Source organism: Talpa europaea (assembly GCF_964194135.1).
Source record: "Talpa europaea genome assembly, chromosome: 7".
NCBI classification, from domain to species: Eukaryota; Metazoa; Chordata; class Mammalia; order Eulipotyphla; family Talpidae; genus Talpa; species Talpa europaea.
In genome coordinates this window covers 42,186,934-42,206,778 of record NC_140074.1, presented here as the reverse complement: position 1 = coordinate 42,206,778, position 19,845 = coordinate 42,186,934, and the positions used below count along the sequence as shown (strand labels likewise).

Sequence of the window (19,845 nt, the reverse complement as noted above, 5' to 3'; positions counted from 1 at the left end):
ATGAGATTTGCTCTGGGAAAGAAAAACCAGAGACGGAAGATCACAGATTAAAATGCCTTTTGAAAGGAAAGTCCACATATGTATGGATTAGTATGTGATTTGATATTCAGGAGAGTGGAGGTGAAAGTCAGACCTCAGACCATGTTACTCATGTAATCTGTTACTAAGACTGGGATATCCTCCCTGCTTAAGACATAATTTATTTAAAAAACTGTATTGTAGATAATACTTTTGGTAAAGGCAAATATAAAAGGTCTTTGAATTGAAATATTTTAGCATTATATAAATATATTGTTGTTGGGGAGGTTTTCTGTAAATTCAACTCACTGATGCATAATTAAAATAGTAAATCTGTTTGTGTTTGCAGCCATTGAAAGGAACAATTTAATGAGGCTTTCTCAGACCATACCATTTACACCAGTCCAGCTGTTTGGTGAGTGCTGTCCCCACCTCTGTTGAGGCTGTGCCAGGAAGGAGGCATAACATGAGAGTAAATCACAGGAGAAAATATTTTAGTTGAAATTTTTGTTTTGCTAATGGTTGCACTTTAATGAGATAATTTCCTAAAATGGAAACTCTTGAAACTTCCCATCCAAAATCTAGGGTCAAAATTTATTTCTTTGGGAATGGGATCTATAATGAGCAGCAGTTAGGAAGAAAGCAATACTGCACCTGACTTTCACTGACTTAGCCTGGAAGTAAATAGGAAAGTAAAAAAATCAACCAGCCATATGTAATGAACACAGAAGAAAGTGATAAATGTCAACATGATGAAAGCTAACTGGTCTCTGAAGAGAAACACTTTGTATATTGTTTTTTGTTTGTTTTGTTTTGTGTAAACTACTTGTATAGTGCAGACAGCAGATGCCTTTTTAACGAGTCAGTAGTGAGCTAAAGAAGATTGTATTAGCTAAGGCTACCAGGGTTTCTTTGATCTGTGAGATTATAACAAGGGTCCCCACAAATGTCTTAGGCTGTGATTCTTCTCACACTCCTCACGTGGGGAGATCGGGTGGCTTCTGACAGTTGCAAGTGTCTTCTGTTTCTGCTGGGCTCCGTGGCTGGTTTTGTTACTCAGTAGTTCCACTCAGTAAATCCTCTAGGTATTTAGAACTCTACAGAGATCTTCAGTGTCATTTATCTGGGTATAGAAAAGAATTTTTTTTTAAAGGAATTTACTTATTTATGCATGCAAGAGCTGGGGTGTAGATCAGCGGTGCTGGGGTGGGGGTGAGAGGATTCACCAGAGACAGAGTGGGGAGCAGGTCAGGCAGACAGACTGAAATACACTGCTGAGGGGAGCAGTGGGCAAGACAGGAAAGGTCTGCTGCACCATGTGGGTTAACTCCCTGGCCAGGATCCAGCTTATGCTGTAGTGGCTGGGATAGCTTCATAGTGCTGAGACTTAATTAACCCTTTGTGCCATCAGGGAGGCCCAAAAAGAAATTTTTGAAAATATTTCACCTAGCATAACTGATAATGTTTGTGAGTAAAAATTAAATGCGTGACTGAGTGAATAGATTCCTCGGTAAACTAGTACATGTGAAACAGTGCTCATATAAAAAGCTATTTGAAGCAGAGGTAAAAGAAGAAAATTAAATGCAATCTCAACAGAAGTTGTGTGTAGGATTTATTTGTTATGAAGCATTAAATACTGAATTAGGTGCAGGCTAAGCTAAATAAGAATCGTTCCCTGCATTTCTTTAATGGGGAAGCTTTCTAGTAGTTTAAGAACATTTTGTGTCTAAAGTAGTTTAAGTGGGATTGAGTTTGTATCCGAGGTTCTAGTTTCCTACAGCTAAGTTAACATATTTAATCTTTACAAAAACTCAGTGAAATGAGTGTTATTTTTATCTCCAAATGCTGATGAGGACAGTGAGGCTTTAAGTAACTTGTCCAAAGAATAAGGAAGGAGAAGGTATGATCCTGCTTCCATCTAATCCCATCTGTTAAACCATCGATTTAACCATGCATTCTGCATGAGAGTGATATCACCCCCATAGGAGCAAAAATGTGTGTGTGTGTGTGTGTCTGTATACATACACACATACACACCTAGAATAAGCGAGTACCTAACAGATATACAGTATGTCTTGGCTTATTGAAAAATAATGGGAGGGACTATTAGGGACAAAAGTTTCCTTAGGGACATAAATAGCATTATGCAAAACATAGGGGTAAACTATCTCTTTAGAAGTATTTGTCCTTAACAAAAGAAGCACATCCTTACTGCTTTCATTTTGTTGTCCAGTTATAGTCTATAAGAAGAACAACTTAATTCTTGTATAGCATCTGATGTTTTGTTCCTCTTCCCCTCTCTTTACTGGACAAAAAATAGCCTGAAAACTTTCCTTCTCACTGTCTGATTCTAAATTGATGTTTAGGATGCGGTCCGTGTCCCAGGCACAGGAGCTCACTGAGTTCCTTACCTGCACTTCTCTTTCAGCAGGAGAAGAGGTAACTGTCTACAGACTAGAAGAGAGTTCCCCTTTGAACCTTGATAAAAGCATGTCTTCTTGGTCCCAGCATGGGAGATCTGCAATGATTCAGGTGTTGTCCCGAGAGGAGATGGATGGCGGCCTCCGCAAAGCCATGAAAGTCATCAGCACCTGGTCAGAGGATGACCTTCTCAAGCCGGGGCAGGTTTTCATTGTGAAGTCCTTTCTTCCTGAGGTTGTGCAGGCATGGCATAAAATCTTCCAGGAGAATACTGTGCTTCATCTTTGCCTCAGGGTAAGTCAGAGACCTAGAGCCCAGATGGACAGATCTAAGAAAACAGATCTGACTACATCTTGATCGAAGGCCATTATCTTCAACCCTAAGGGAAACCTGTTCTTTTTTGGCGGTGGCAGTATTATGTTATTTTTGTTTTGTAGAGATTTGGTCTTGAGTGTGAAGTGGTGGAATTTAAATAGGATAAAATATCACATCTGGGAAGCTTCTAGTAATTTTATGATTATTAATTAGTAGCTAGCAAACCAATATTTTCCCCAATGTTCCCTATTTTGTAGGAAATTCAACAACAAAGAGCTGCTCAGAAACTGATTTATACCTTCAACCAAGTGAAACCACAAACCATTCCCTATATGCCCAGGTGAGGAAATACTGGCATCCTGGCCCTTCATTTTAAGTAGGAATTTCTATCAATCTCTTCTCAGCCCCAGTAGTCAGAAGAAATACTTGACCCATGAGGAATTTATCCATGATCTTATTTCTTACCTCAGTTTTGGGTTCTTACTCCCACAGTTCTGGAGGTTGGTAAAAAGAGAATAAGATATCCCAGAGATATCATAGCTTAAATTACTGAGTTTATGTAACTAGAGAAGGGAAGGTCAAGCAGAGACCTTGACTAAATCTTAATTATGTTAAACAAGCAGATAAATCCTGACTGTAGTTACTAATGTCCAGGAACATGATGGTAGAATAACATTTCTATTTTAAGCACAGTTTCTTCCCTCAATATCTTATAGAAATTAGAGCTTTATAAGATCAAAATCTTGTTACTTTCACTTGAGTGTTTTCCCATACTTGCATTCATTCATTCATTCATTCACTCAGTAAGACTGAACATAATTTGGACTTACAGTAAGGTTTTATTGTTTCCTTTACAAGGAACTTTATAGAGCATGGTAAGAAGAGTTGGGAGTGGTATGCAAAGACTTAGAAAATTTCCCCAAAGTTGAGAGGCAGGTAAGCATGAGAAAAACTCCCAATTTTTGCTTCTGGTAGAAGCCAAAGAACAAGGGCATCAAGGCTGTGTAAGATGAGAGTTAGGTAATCTCACCTGTGACTCTTCAGTAAGGTGAGTCCCAATTTTGCTGCCTTGTGAGAGATCAATGACCAATTGTTTCCCTCATAGGTTCCTGGAAGTTTTCTTAATATACTATCATTCAGCCAACCAATGGCTGACCATTGAGAAGTATATGACAGGAGAGTTCCAGAAGTACAACAACAACAATGGTGATGAAATTGCCCCCAGCAACACCCTGGAGGAGCTAATGTTGGCTTTCTCTCACTGGACCTATGAGTATACTCGGGGAGAGCTGCTGGTTTTGGATTTGCAAGGTGATTGATAGCCAGAACTTGACTTTAACAACTGTGAGGCAAAGCTCAGGAAACTGACCGGGGTTGCTTTTCTCTTTACCATTGTCACCTACATTTGACCCCAGTTCGTTCTTCATCCAATGCTGTAGTTAGGACCTTTAGTGGAGACAGCCCTTGACAGTGTATGCTTTTTTTTTTTTAAAGATTTATTTATTTAAGGCCTTCCCAGTGGCACAGCGGTTGAGTGCTGGGCTGCGAAACTGCCCGCAGCCTCTGAAGCACCAGTTCGATCCCTGGCCACTGGCGAGGGTCCCACATGGCGTGCAGACCTCTCCTGCCGTGCCCTCTGCTTCCCTCAGCAGTGTACTTCGTCAGTCTGCCTGTTCTGCTCCCTGCTCTGGCTCTGGTGAATTCTCTCATCCTCCCATGCTTCTCATTGTACCCAGTATAAATAAATAAATCTTAAAAAAAATTAAAAAAATAAAGATAGATTTATTTATTTATACAAGAACTGGAGTACAGGCCAGATGCGTGAGAGAGTGAGAAGATTCATCAGAGACAGAGCAGGGAACAGAACAGGCAGGCTGACGAAATACACTGCTGAGGGGAGCAGTGGGAGCAACAGGAGAGGTCTGTCATGCCACTGGGACCCTTGCTGGCTGGCCAGGATTGAACTGGCACTGCAGAGGCTGCAGACAGCTTCACAGCGCAGCGCTCAACCACCTGCGCCACCAGGGGAGGCCTGACAGTGTATGCTTTTAAAATTTTAAATCTGAAACCTGAAAGATGGTATCTGTTTTCTAAACTTACTTATTATTTGTGAAACTGTCTTTAGTGGGAGTAACCAGACAGGTGTCCTGAGAGATCTTGTAGGACACAGAAGGGGCAATGTGTAGAGTTATGCTCTAGCTTTCAGGAAAGGTGGGTTATTGATTTCAGATACCTGGTACAGTGGTGATCACCACCACCTCTCTGTTTGCTGTTGAGATGAAGGGGAAAATATAGACAAGTGATTAACTGCTTAAAATGTAAAGGCATGTATAACTTTGACCCAAATGGGAAATAATTTTTCCAGTTTTACCTTGAACTTAAGTCCACAATAACAGGTAAACACTTACACATATAAGAAAGTTTAAACTCTGTGTATTTTTTTCCATGACTTTGAGTACATTTCTTTAGCAATTTATGTTTTAGTTTGCTCTTTGCTATGTACCTTGATATGACAGTTCATGAAAGTACAAACTCAGTCTGAGAGAGGAGACATGGTGCATTCTTATTTAATAGAAGCCTTTGATCAGTGCATCTCCCCACTATCAACACCTCACATGTGATTTATAATCCTGTAGCACAAAACAGAGCATCTCTAGCAGGCTTTCCTTGCAGGAACTGAACGTAATGTGTATTAAGGTCAAAGTTTAGTCCCTGGGCTCACTGACTGTGGCTTTGGTTTTAAATAAGGGATTTAGCCCAGGAACTTTCATAGAAGTTATCTCATTTAATCCCAGGAGCAGCACCTCTAGGTAGATTTTATGGGGAATTTAGGCCCAGAAAGCTTAAATAACTTGCCCAAGGTTGCACAGCTACTTAATGGGGAACCAGGAAGCAGACTTAAGCTATTTTGACCATCCATGGTCTTTCCTTCTCACTGTGCTGTCCTTTATTCTTTATACATTCCATACCCGAAGGACATAACCATGTTCTGGTTCATTTAAAAAGATCGAGACTTTTCCTCGTTCTCTCTTAATTTCCCATCTCTCCAGTCCTGGGATTCTGTGCTGAAAGTCAGGCATAGAGGTTGGGGACAGTACATACAGGGATCCTGGGGTTTCATGATCAGTGTCCAGTAAGAGTATAAAGCCATTTTGATTGAAATTTGTGCCACGTGCTGAAGGATGTACGTGTATGTTATAACTACACATGAGGACTTGTGTCCTTTCAAATCTGTGCTGTTCACAATGTTGAATTACATTTCAAGCCCTCAAACACAATGTTTTAGGATGCAATATAAAGTTAAAACAGTTGGGATGATTCAGCTTTTAAACTAGCAAGTACTTGATCCATGTAAATCCAGCCTGCTGCTGCCCAAGGCATCTGCTTTTGCAGCTCATGTTGTGGAGAGGTTGATTGTTTTCATCTGTACTTGAGTGTGTGCTTTGAATTTTGGGTGGAGTTGTTTAAAAAGCAAAATCAGAAACAAACAAACAACACACATACAAAAAAAAAAAAACAACCAAAGAAAAACTTTAAGGAATTAATGACGACTCTTCAGTGTGTTTTGTATTCTACTTGAATAGGTTTTTGTTTAATGATGTTTATGTTTGGGGATTTTTATGTCTCTTAGTAATCCAAAGTGACATTAAACAGAACAAATGCTGCATTGATAGTCTTGGGGGGGGGAAAGGGAATTAACTTTATTCTTTTACTGGGTAATTATGTGAATTGCAGAAATAGGCCACTCCAAGTAAACTCTGTCAAAACATTGGCCTTCAAAGAAGGCAAGAATGGACATCATAGAATGAGCTTGAAGAAGTTGAGATAGTCATTGGAGAATTTTGACCAGTTGGTTAGACACGAGTTTATGGAAGGACATGAACCATATAATAGCAATTATAAGCAGTTATGTGTTATTATTACTACTAGCTAATATTTATTAGGTACTTAATCTATGCCAGGCACTTGGTTAAAGGCTTATGTGCATTATCATATTTAATCCAAACCAGATTGGCAAAGAAAAATGGGAGAATATAATATATTCTTAAAGGTTCAGTTATATGATATTTAAATGATTATTATTTCTAGTCTTTGGGGAGATGACATACATCATCTGGGTGGTAGGAGTGGAGATTTAGAAGCCAGTTAACAGCAGTTAGGAGGAATACTCCGGAATTACAAGCTGGGGTCTGACTCCTGGCTCCACTATGAAATTAGCTTGTCACCAGGGGGTGACCACTTTAGTCCCACCCCTCATTTGTAAGTGGAGAAAATAATATTATGCCCTTAACTCATAGAGTTGTGAAAGGGCTAAAATGAGTCAAGTTCCTGATATGGAATAAGCCCTTAATAAATATTCGTTAATATTAAACCTCTGATGATTCTTTAAAGTGGAGGTTAACCTTGAGTTGTGGGGAGTCTCCTCTTAACTGTGTGGTCCTGGTGGTAACTTCAGGGAAACCTCAGCTTTGGCATCACTAGAATGAGTGCCTGATCAGCTTGCTGTCACTCCCTATTACTAGGGAAAGAAGGAATGAGAAATGAGGTAGTTTTGTTCTTTCTGTTTCTTTTCTCCTCCTCTTTACTTTCTTCCTAGGGAGTACCAATTATTATACCCGGATCTGCCACACCAGGCCAGGAGGCTAAACTCTAAGGAGAGATTTGACCAATTTTGCTCACTTATAATTATTCTGTAGTTTTCCAGTCTCTTTCCTTTTAAGAATGTGAGAGCCTGAATCATCGTCATTACACTTGAAATCCAACATTCAATTCCCAGCAATGGGAATTAAAAACAAATGCATTTCAAATTACAGTGGTCTGTAGCATTTAAAAAGAGGTCATAATTTTTCAAAGAACTTTTGGAGATATTAATTTTTTATTCAACTAAACAATTTTTAAAATAAGTCAGCATTTGCATCAGTATCATCATCATGATGAATTCTTCTGCTACAAAGAAATAACTTTTTTCCATAGATGTAGGAGTTCATTGATGTACCCCACAGTGATTGGGATCAAATGTAAGTCTCTGGGTTTCCCATGGGGGCATGCTACTTATTGTCTGTTGGTGAGCACTTACTCCTTTAAAGCAGGTAAAGAGATGTCACTGGGATTTTTAGAAGTTAAAATGCCTTATTTCCTTCCATATTTTCTAAATATCTGGTAGAACATATGGGTAGGATGGGCTCCAAGGTTGAAATTTGCTTGTGAAGCTGGGAGGGGTTGGGGTGTATGAATGATTGGGTCTCTACGCTGCTTTCTATTTTTCACATATTAGAATGCCCCTCTGCCAGTAGAGGACCCCTACATATATATTTAGTAGTTAGTCTCTGCACTGTCAGATTGGATTTAGGGATACCCTCATTTTTATGGGGGGGGGGTCTACTCATTAGGAATCACAGGGAATGACATTATCAGAATATGACTTCAACAGTGGTAAGAGAATAGAATTTTATTTCACAAAAGATCTTGACTGATCAAAGTTAATAAAAATGGCAGTTGACATTTTTTAGCTTCTGCTAGGTCAGCCACTTTGCTAAGCAGTTTGCATATAATAGTTCATTTAGCACTCACAGTAACTCCTTAAGATAAAGTCCCATATTATTTATATTTTCAGATGACAACACTGAGATTTGGAAAGGTCAAATAATTAGAAGGTGAAGGGACATGAAAGGACCCATGAATTCAGCCTATGTAATAAGCAATAAGATTTAAAGTAAATGGGAGCTAATATGATTTTGGTCAACTTCCCCCCTCTAATAAAACTTCCTTTTCTCAATTGACATGACCTGTTTAGGTGCTGTCACATCCCTGATTTTACAATTTACTCAGGCATTAGCCTCAAGCTTTCATCATTGCTGGACACTTGATGCTCAAATTTGGGTCTGAGCTTAAACATATGGAGGATTGTTCAGCCTCTTTATTGAAAGCACGTGGCTGTCTTTTGGTTTGCTGTTCTGCTTATATAGTGCATAGTTAGAAAAGTATTGCCTCTCTAGGATTTTCCTTCTTGTATCTGTAAGGAAAATAACACAGACAAGCTTCTTCTTCTTTTGACTTTTTCTTTAAAACAAGTAAAGTTTGAGTAGTGCTCATCTATCTGCACCCTTCTCCCTGAGACTGTGTTTCTGTCTTACTTTCCTCTTCCCTGTTCAAGTCAGTGTGAAAAGAGATTCTAAGTGAGGGGTTCTTTTTTTTTTTTAAGATTTTATTTTTTTTTAAAAGATTATTTAAACAAGAACAGGGTACAGTCCAGATGCGCGGGAGGGTGAGAGGATTCTCCAGAGACAGAGCGGAGAACAGAACAGGCAGACTGACGAAATACACTGCTGAGGGGAGCAGCGGGAGAGGCAGGAGAGGTCTGCCCCGCCATGTGGGATTCTTGCTGGCCGGCTGTGATGGAACCCACGCTGCAGAGGCTGCGGACAGCTTCACAGTGCAGTGCTCAACCACCTGCGCCACCGGGGAGGCCCCTAAGTGAGGGGTTCTTAAATAGAATTCAGAGCATCTGTGTCTGTGTACTTTTGATCAGAAAAAAACATACCTGTACTTTCACTAACCCGTAACTGAAATTCATCATTCCTTTCAATTATGATGGAGACTGCAAACCATAGGGGTAGTAGCAATACCTGTGACTTTTCATAACAGCAATACAGGTGTTAACATATACTTTACAGGGTTGAAAGATAGGTCAAAATATTGTTTATAATTATTGCTGGATGTTAATGTAGTTATTAGAGCATGTTTTAAAGCCTGTTATATAACATATTAGTAAAGAAGCACATATATTGCAATATAATAATGAAACATGTTTTTTATCACTCTATTTTAGTTTTGTTGGTTTCTTCTGTGTTTAAATTGTGCATTTTAAACTTCTGAGAAGTCTCACCAGACTGACAAAAAGGATCATGACATTTTATGAAATGGTTGAAAATCCCTACTCTAAACAACTATTTTCCTTAGAAAGTCAGTTTCTTAGGGGAAAGATCTATACATGATCAGGGTTACACTTAGCATGTAGGTTTGGCATACAGTAAAATATACAGAAAAAAGCAAATTAAATTTTAATATTGGTTAGAAAACTATTTTTTTTAACCAAATAGAAATATAAACCAATGGTATAAATTGTGTATGGCTTTTAAATAGTGTTCCCCACAAGGTTGGTCTCTTCCAAGCAAAGAGAACCATTGCTGAATAGAAAGTGATTTCAGAAATTGTTGGGTTATACTCTGATAGCATGTTCTCTTGCCTAACAGGCTGGCCTGGGAAAAGTTATTGCCAGGGGAGGTCAGTCTCTTTGCCACCAGTGTTTCATAACAGAGATTCACTTTGGTGTAAATCCCTATTTTGATACATGTTCACTTGAGATTGTATTTATCCTTTTGTGCTTTGGTGTCATTTTTTTAAAAGTCCATTTTATTGAAGAAGAGCATACATTCAAGAAAGTGCACTAAGCACACATCTCAAAAAAAAAAAAATTCACAACTGATTATCTCTGTGTAACCAGCACTCAGATGAAGACTTTGGGGGACATTTGTATTCTACTGCAGAATCTATTGCAGAGTCACACAGCACGCAGTGCCTTGCTCAGTACTCATGGACTCCATTCAAGGAAACTGTGGACTAATGGGAGGGAGTTTTGACTCTGCTTGAATTCTGTTATCATCACTTGTGATACAGAGGATTGTGCATCCTCTGAAAAATTGCTTTATCTCTTTGAACATCAATATACTCATCAGTAAAATGAGGATTTGAGGATGTTAATACTTTTTTATGATCATTCAGAATTAGAGAAAATAAAATCAGACTGTCTAATATATGTGAGTGGCAAATGAATGATGAATGACACTATCAGTAAGTGTGAACATGCAACTAAACATTCATTTGTAGCCTGGAAGTTTATTATAGCATACTAGAAGGGTTTTGGGAAGCAGTTCATTAACTAAAATTGTCAAACACATCTGGACAATTTTTATAGCACACTTATTTCTTATGATGTTTAATTTACTATAGGGTGGATGTAGGTTTAAAATTTGATTTTTATTTTCTTGAATTTCTGAGAAAATTCAATCCCTATTTGCTAAATGCATTTTCTTTTTTCTTTGGAGGTGTTGGAGAAAATTTGACAGATCCATCTGTTATAAAACCTGAAGACAAACAGTAAGTTAATGTATGATGTTATCATTTAGAAAATTGAATTTAACACACTGTACATGGTTCTTCCAAAATAATTTTTAAACATTTACATTTCTTATCTAGATTCTAGAAAGGTTTGAGGCAACTTATATTTATATCCAAATAAAAGACAATAAGATTTAAAATACAATAAAATGTTAAAGAACACATGGATTTGGAAATAGGAGGGCAAATATGAAAATAAAACAAGATTAAATCTCAAATTAAGTTAGTACATATGGGTGGAGATTATAAAGAGCAATGTAATAGCCCAACCTGTGTGGTAAGTTAGACTCTGCATTTTTTAAAAAAGATTTATTTATTTATGCATACAAGAACTGGGGTACAGGTGAGAGGTGGGGGGGGGGGAGCGGTGAGAGGATTCACCAGAGACAGAGTGGAGAACAGAACAGGCAGAATGACTGAAATACACTGCTGAGGGGAGCAGCGGGTGAGACAGGAGAGGTCTGTTGCACCATGTGGGTTCCCCCATGGCTGGTGGGATCGAACCGGCACTGCAGAGGCTGCGGACAGCTTCACAGCGCTGTGCTCAACTGCCTGCACCACGAGGGAGGCCCAGACTCTGCATTTTTTAGTGACCCAAACAAAAGGAAATATGGGTAAGTTCAGTATCTATAGGTTTTGGCATGAAAACAGTGTCACAGGGAAGCCCACTTTCCTTTGATGTCTTCACGATAGGGTCATTACATCTTCTTACATGCAGTATCTTCCATTACACCCCTATAAAATGATAGCTGAGGGCATTAAGTGTGCTATTCAATAATATCAAATCCATGTGCAGCCAAAACAATGGGGCATATATATGAAACATCAGATGGTCTGTCTTAATTAAGAAATGAGATTTCAAGTATATGGAGGGATGAATCATTTGCCTGTCCTTTGAATCCACATTGTAATTTTATAAACAGATGTTTGGCAAGTCTTTTGGGATTAGAGATCTGAGGTTGTATGCTGTTAAATGTCAAGTAGAAGGAAAGAAGTGATGGGCTCATTTAGGACTAACCAGTAGGTAGAAGATAGTGGTTCTCAAACATGAGCTTTCATCATAATCTCTAATAATATAACAAATTTCCAGGTGGTTCTGATGCTACTGGTCCAGAGACCACACTTGTGAGAACTTCTGGCATACATCTTTATTTCTTAGTTGTCCTAAGTGTTAATACTTGACACCTAGTTTGTAGCAAAAATATATTAATTACCTAAGAGAGTAACTCCTAGTCAATAAAATCTGAGATTTTTACATTTCCTTTCATGGAACCCAAAGTGTAAATATTGACTGCTTTAGTGTTTTATTCTTTTACTGGAAGACTTACTTTAAGTATGGTCTCATCTGTAGGTTTCTGTGCAAAGAGTTCCATCCAAAAATGTCATAGCCATTTTTTTTGGACTAGGTAAGCTGCAGAAGATATAGGAGATCTTTGTGGCTCCTATGCATCTAATTCCTATGACATTAGACCATGGAGTTCATGTTCTAACCATTCAGGTACAGATAGGCTTTATCATTTTTGAGAGCTAAAATGTTTTTAGCTAGGAATATTATTTCTTTAGTTTCTCTGTGTACCCAAGAATCTGTAGTAAGAAGTTTGTACTTCAATTATCTCCTTTATAATTTTGAAGTGAAAATTTTTTGCATATATAATAAACTAAGTTTATTTATACTCTATCATCTATCAAATTTTGATCTTGGCATACATCATTTAATATGACCTGAATATTTCCAACTTTTGGGATTCTGAGTTATATTATTCCATTTGACAGTAGAGCATTTAATTACATTCTGTAGGTCAGTATGTCTCAATTTCTATTAAGCTCACCTAGGGAAATAAATGCTCACAATAGGTATCACTTCAGAATCTCTGCCCTCAGGTTCTTGGTGAAAAGTTCTTCATGTGATTCTAATGGGCAACCAAGGATAGGAACTTCTATCTTATAGGAAACTTTATTTTTTATGACTTAAAAATAGGAACTCTGGAAACACTGCTTTTGTGAGATCACTTAATTTTGGGTGCTGCTGGTTTCACGATGAAGGTAATAAGATATACTCTTTTCTCACAACGGTGATGAATTATATCTAATTCATCAGTGCAGCTCACATTTTTGTGTTAAACCTTTGCTCCACAAAGCCTGGGCATGGCTCATGCACATTGCATGGGAGAGTGTCAGAAATGCAGAATCTCCAGAATCTCCCTATCCCTGCTGAATCAGAACCCAAATTTTCACCAGCTCCTAAGGTAATTTGATGTAAATGAAAGTTAGAGAAATACCAGTCTGGTTAAGTGGTTTTACATGTTTATTTTACCCTTAGTGTTGGAAGCAAGTATCTCACAAATGAGCAAATGAAAACTCAGTTAAGATGGCAACTTGCCTACAAGAAGAAGGGGACAGTGAAGGGGAATTAGCCTCTACCCAAAGAGAAGATGGTTTGGGGATGCAAATTCTGATACTATCTCTTGTGCCTGAGGCCTCTTAAATTCCCCAAACCTTGTACATGTGAAGACTAAGTCCCAGGCCTTTTCCTCCAAGTCCTCTCTGGCCACTGAGTTCCTCAGGCCATTGGCCTCAGTGGAGGCTGTCTCCATTCATGGTAGTTTGGTGTTGTATCTTTTCACTTGCTACCTTGGTGAATTTGGGCATTTGACAAGTATCAAATGATGATGACGATAATGGCAGTGATGATGATGATGATATGTTCTTTAGCAAATCTCTGTTTATAAGGCAATTATTAGCATTTCCTCAAATGTAGAGCCAGGCTACCACCTGCATACCCTGTGCTGTAAAATATCTGGAAAACAGTTGCATCTTTGTTTCTTGAATGTGGTTCTCCGAGATTGCAAGACTGTAGGTGAGCTGTAGGGGTAGACGCCTGTGACTGTCCCTTTTACCCTCCTCTACTCCCCTCTGAACAGACCCCTTCTATATACATGTTATACTAATTTTGATTCTCTTGTTTTAACTTTCATAAAACTCATAGAGGCAAATGATTTAGCTTACAACTTTTATCTAAAATCAATGTTATATCTAAGTTGAGGGTTTTCATGCAGTAGTAGGAGGAAGAAATAGGGATGGAATGCCAAGAGTAAAATATTCCAACAGGGTCATGCTATAGAGACTATAAAAGGGATCCTTCAGTTTTAATAATTGAAATAACACTTTTCATTTTCCACTTTATCGGCATCATAGAGTTCTGGTAGTAAATATTGAGTGTTTCTTCTTCTTCTTTTTTTTTTTTGCCACATTTGGTTTCACCTTATTGAAGTGGTTACTTACCAGCTGGACGGAAAGAGAGGAATAGTTAACAAGAAGCAGCTTAAGCAGCCGGGTAAATACCACCAGAGCCGTACTTTGTAAGGGCGATTGAGTGACCAGGAAAGTTAATCCTGGGTGTCTGTTCACTTTGTCTTCCCAAGAGATTTATTCTACCTACTTTCCTTGGAGCAAAGAGGCAATCTGAGATCAAACTGACATCAGCCCTCATTCCAAGCTTGGCACATCTTCAGAGCAGCTACTGTTATTCAGCCAAAAGGAAGTGGAAATTGAGATAAATGTTTCAATACTCAGATGGAAAAAAGTCCATTTTTACACCACGTCCCTTTTGAAAAACCGCATTCCTTAGAAGCAAAGTTTATTGTTTCCTTTTGTGATAGTTTGCTTTTCTTTTCTTAAGACGTGGTATTTAAGAGCAGTAATTGAGTTCAGATTTTAAAATGTGCTGTTTCCACTCTGCATGTCATTAAAATAAAATATTAGCTTTCATAGTTTCTGGTGTGCTGTGTTCCATGATGTGTGGAGTGTCAGTCTGAAGAGTAATGGTTGTGGGTGATCTGATAATGGATAAACATTGATCCTAGTTCTTCTAAGGATCTTTTATAATTGCAGCCTACCCCAAATGTGGCTAGTGTAGACTGACTCTAATTGTGACTGTCTCACCTACTTTTGGCATATGTAGTTTGCTTTGTAAAAACAGTGTCTAATGGTAGTCTTGACTTTGGCAAAAAGTTCAGTTACAGGACTTTACAGAGAAGAAAGAGTTGCGAGTGGTACATTAGGGTTTTTTTTTTTTTTTTTGACTTTTGTGTCTGAGGATATGTTGATATTTAGAAAAGTATTTGGGTTTGAAACAATGTATGCACATTTTTTTTAAGAAAATGTGTTCCAATAGCACATTAATTTTACTTTGTACCTTATCTTCTGGGTATTCTAGTAGAACATTTGGTAATGAATGTCATTCTCTCACCCCATATGCATTAAAAAGGGTCTCACTGTATTTTGTTTTAATGTGGTACATAGAAAATTCCCTCTTCTATCAGATTAGTGTTGAAATGAGTTTCACAGTAGGTCTTGGAGTTGGGTACAAAGATTTAAGTGCATTTGAATTTTAAATTTGCAAACCTAACATTGTTGCTTCCCCAGAGTGCTCTGTTCTTTGTTGGCTCCTTCAAGTTTACTGGGTTACTATGGGATACTGTTCGGTATCTCAGAGAATCCTAGTAGAGCTCCTTTTTCTTAACTGTGATCTAATTGATATTCTGATATTTCCTCTAGATCAAGAGGAATGGTGTTTGGACCAGCCAATTTAGGGGAAGATGCAATTAGAAACTTCATTGCTAAGCATCATTGCAACTCCTGCTGCCGGAAGCTCAAACTGCTGGGTATGCCCCAAACAATTCTATTTTTCTCTAAGTAAATCTTTTCTAGAACAACATCCATTGTAACCTGGGATAGAGTAGAAAATCTTAATCACATTTTTATCTCATTCGAAGTCGAGGCTTGACTTTCTGACTGCAAATTTTTCAAGTCTCTAAAGGGATTAAAAGGACAGGGATTTACTTCAGGTTCTGCCAAAATGTGATAAAACAACATTGGACCTAAAACGCGTCGCAGTCTCTCCAAGGGAAAAGTTCCACTGACTTAATTGGGGTTAAATTGGACAGAAGCAGGTCCCTTCCCCCAGTCCCCTTTTGGTCTTGCGTGGTACCTACAGAATTTCTATTCTTACTCATTCGACACTTGGGAGAGTGGGGTGGGGTGTGGAAGGAAACAACAGCTGTCATTTAAAGCAGTGCTTTTCACTGCAAAAACATGCCACTTTAAACTTTGCTTTGCAATATATTAATTTGATAATATGCCATACTCTCTCTGAAACTAGTATAATCACTGCAGAATATATTCCTTTCAATAAAAGCAAACAGGTGGAGGTCTGTGTCCCCAAATTGGCAGTCCCAGCTCAGTCAAATTTTTTTTTCATCTCAGAAGGAATGCCTGATTTCTAAGCTTGCTTGCTTCTTTTCTTAGGTCATACCAAATTGCCTGTAGAATGGAATTCCACATGTTTTATAACAGAGTAGCCCTTTCTGCTTTATAAATCAGTGACCACACCCTGAATTGGAAGTCAGTGCAACATCATTATCTGTTGTAACTTGGCATGGACTAGGTGTAAGTTTAAAACAGAGGCAGACAATTTCTAATCTTGCTTAAGTTAGAGGTAAGAAGAACTTTTGTGGGCACTTGGTAAAAGACTGGGATTTGGAGCAGGCTTCCAGTTCCATCAGGAATGGCCTATTAGCCGAGGTGTTAGTGGTGGTAGGTATGTGTGTTAGGGATGTCAGGCTGGAGTCACCAGAAGAGGAGGCTGTCTCTCACATGTAGGTGCCCAGGACTCACTCTCAGAGACCATGCGGCAGACTTGGGTGTAGACATCAGTCCACAACACATTGGCTGAGTCACCACTGGCCTTTTGTCTGGTCAGAAGGATCCCAGGAAGGAGCATGGACTGGATTGAGAGGCAGTGGGTCTTCCAGATAGGGTGCTATGGAGGGCAGGAACTGATGCCTATTTGAGTTGGGCCTTGATTACAAACTGGAGTTCATTGCATTAACTCATGTCCTCAGGCACCATCCTCTTCCCAGGCTGAGTCATCTACCTTGGAAAAGGCAACTTTCCATTCTTGAAGACACAGGGACTGCAGCTCATCAGCCAGGAGAAAGGGAATGTTGAGGTATAACTCACTGCCTCCATCCTTGATGCCAGTTGGCAGTCAGTTCTATGTGATTAAAGTCGAGTTTATTATTTTGTTTAACACACACTGGTGGATTTTGAGTCAGTAATTCAGTACTTCCTCCATCTCTAGACCCAATCCATGTTTCCTTTCAAAACCTTAACACATGGAAATAAGAAATACCCTTATTCATCTGGTAATCTGGATTAAAAAGTAGTTTAGTCTGGAATGTGGAATTAGTGATTTTTCTTTTTCTGTTTGATTGTATTGTATTTTATTATTTTTATTTAAGAGGGGAAGTTTAGGATTGCATATAGATCGAGAAGCGGAGTGATTGAGCTCTCATTTCAGTTCTGCTTTTCACTGCCTAAGTGACCTTGGGGCTGAGGTTTTCTCATCAGTGAACTGGAGACAAGTGTACCTATTTCATAAATTCGGTGTGAAGATTGAAGAAATATTTGGATATGTGCAATAAATATTTGTTATTATTAAACTATAACCTGTATTAGTTTAGTCCAAATAATTTCCATTTAATATTAAAAAAGATAACATAAGGAACATATGTAAGGTTAACAAATTTAGCAAGAGAATATAAAATGTACACAAATATTAAAAAAACACCCTCCTCTGTTTGTTTCTTCCTGAAGGTTACCCCTATTAATATTTTCTTTTGATAACTTCCTTTTAAATGTAAGAAGGAGATTTTAGGAACCAATATTTGGATGAAACTCTCATAGGTGGGGCCAACCCTGAGGTACAACTTAATTTGAGAAAACTGACTACCAACTCCTCAAGTCCACCATTTTGGTGAACTCACTGGTCCTGTCCATGATTCAAGAGAGAAAATGCCTTGTTTCCAGTTTGACCTCACCAAACTCTGGCCTCGTCCTGCCTGATAGGGCACTGCATATTGGACCAAGCACCCCACTCTTTTCTCTCTCGCTCCAGTGAATACACTTAAAGCAGTACAAGGGTGTTATAGTCACACATGGGCAGGGGGAAGCTGGAGGTTCAGACGTAGTTGAGGGTTTGAGTTTTATATGTAAGTGTCTTGGGGGAACAGAGACCTCTCTGAGCACTTGGAGAAAACCCAAAGTCCTACTATCTGTGTGAATAATATGTTCTTAAGGATCCCCTGTAACCATCTTAATTGGTCTTTCTTGCAGACCTAAAAAGAAATGACTATTCCCCTGGAAGAATAAATTCTACTTTTGGACTTGAAATCAATATAGAACCAGTGGAGGGACCTGAAGCTAGAGAAAGGAGTAGTAATTCTCCAGAAGATCTCACACGATTGTAAGAAGGGGAGGAGTAAGAAGATGGCAGCCTGCGCTCCACGAACCCTATGGTAACGTAGATTGATGGACACGCTGATTATGTCAGAGCCTCTGTCAGGGTGGCCTCATTCTTTGAGCCTCCTTGGGACACGGCTTCTATGTAGCATGTCTCCCCCTACCATAGACTTCACTGGTATATAAAGGACAGGTGCTTTGCATGCGTTCTTCATCCTCAAGTTCCATAGGAAGCCACTGGCAGGGGGCAACTGGGAATCCTTCATACCTCATTGCTTTAGCTGGGCTTGTAGACCCATGGAGCAGAATGCCAAGAGCTAAAGAACCGGGGAGAGGAAATTATTTCTCACTATTTTTGTGCAGCCTCTAGTCCCCCCCCCTGCTATTCATCACCTCACCCACATTTTGTATTTATGTATAGGTGTACATAGAAATATTTTTGACTTCCTCTGCTCTCCTTTCCAGCAGCACATGATTTCAAATAGCAACAATAAGGAAAATAATGCAAGGAGGGTGTTTTTACACAGACTGAAGCACACTCCTGTACAGGCTCTCCATTAAACAGTTAGTATCCTGGTGAAATCTAGATGGGTTTGAGGTTTTGTCAGTGAATCATGACACCTGGGCATTTCAGGTTTCTCGAAAGAAAGGAACAGGGAGATCTAAAACAAATGTTCTTGCTTCTTTTTTTTTTTAAAAAGGTAACGAGGATAGGTAAAACTAGAAATTATTAAGAAATGTTTTTCCTTCTCCTAAGTTCAGTTATCAATTAGAGAGCGAACTTTAAAACAGCTGTTCTCTTTCCAAAGCTACATAAATAAAATTACGGGCTAAATTATTCTATGTCAGGTCCTGTGGGGAAAGATGAGTTTCTGGCTGAAAACATGGTTCAAAGGTGTTTGCTTCATTTTAATGCCAGTTCTGGTAGCTTCAAGAGTGCTGGAGTATATACTTTCAGCACAGCCTGAGAATGTGTGATCAGTTTTGGGGGCTTCAAGGAAGGCTTCCTGGAAGCCACACTATACAGCCCCTTGGGGACTGGACATCCCCTTCTGCACTTGTTGGGGCCTCTCTACCTCAGAACCAGCATAACTTTTCACATATGGTGGAAATGGAGATCAGGGAATCCTCTCCCTTTGTCCTTTCCATCACCTTTCCTTATTATCAGGTGTTCCAATCTACCAGCAACAAATGTCCTCAGTTGGAAAAATTTCCACTCTTCTGTATCTTTATTTTTATTTTTCTCTATCTTTAGCCCTTACATTAGGTGACTTTTTTTTTTAAAGTCAGCACTCTGCAATCTTACATTGCAGGAGTAACCCAGATATAGGGGGACAGAAAACTAAGGATTTAGAATGCCAAGGAAGATGTCTGGTTACTGAATGTATTGCATAAGTGTGAATTTATACCCCTTTTACTTTGGACTTGGGGGTGGTGGGAGGTAGGAAATGTGGGTGATTTCTTGATTGACAATGAAGATAAAATGTGCATGCATTTCTGGGTCTTAACTGCTATATCTGAGTCTATAAATCAATAAAGGATCTGTCAGTACCTACTTCAGTGCTGTGATCAACTATGGAAAAAGCAGTTTGCTTGTCCAAGGACCAAACA

At 38.9% G+C, this 19,845-nt stretch overlaps 1 protein-coding gene across 1 annotated transcript in view; it reads left to right on the top strand.

The window, feature by feature from the left end:
* The window catches only part of TRPM6 (transient receptor potential cation channel subfamily M member 6), a gene marked incomplete at both ends in the record, with an annotated part of 105,579 nt that extends 87,337 nt beyond the window's left edge, over positions 1–18,242 (top strand). The window contains 7 exons of the mRNA XM_084239203.1: positions 368–433; positions 2,447–2,733; positions 3,012–3,094; positions 3,860–4,065; positions 10,860–10,911; positions 15,490–15,596; positions 18,109–18,242. Of these exons, the coding sequence (XP_084095329.1) occupies positions 368–433; positions 2,447–2,733; positions 3,012–3,094; positions 3,860–4,065; positions 10,860–10,911; positions 15,490–15,596; positions 18,109–18,242 (935 nt within the window). The remainder of the gene's footprint in view (positions 1–367; positions 434–2,446; positions 2,734–3,011; positions 3,095–3,859; positions 4,066–10,859; positions 10,912–15,489; positions 15,597–18,108) is intronic.
* Between the last annotated feature and the right edge of the window lie 1,603 nt (positions 18,243–19,845).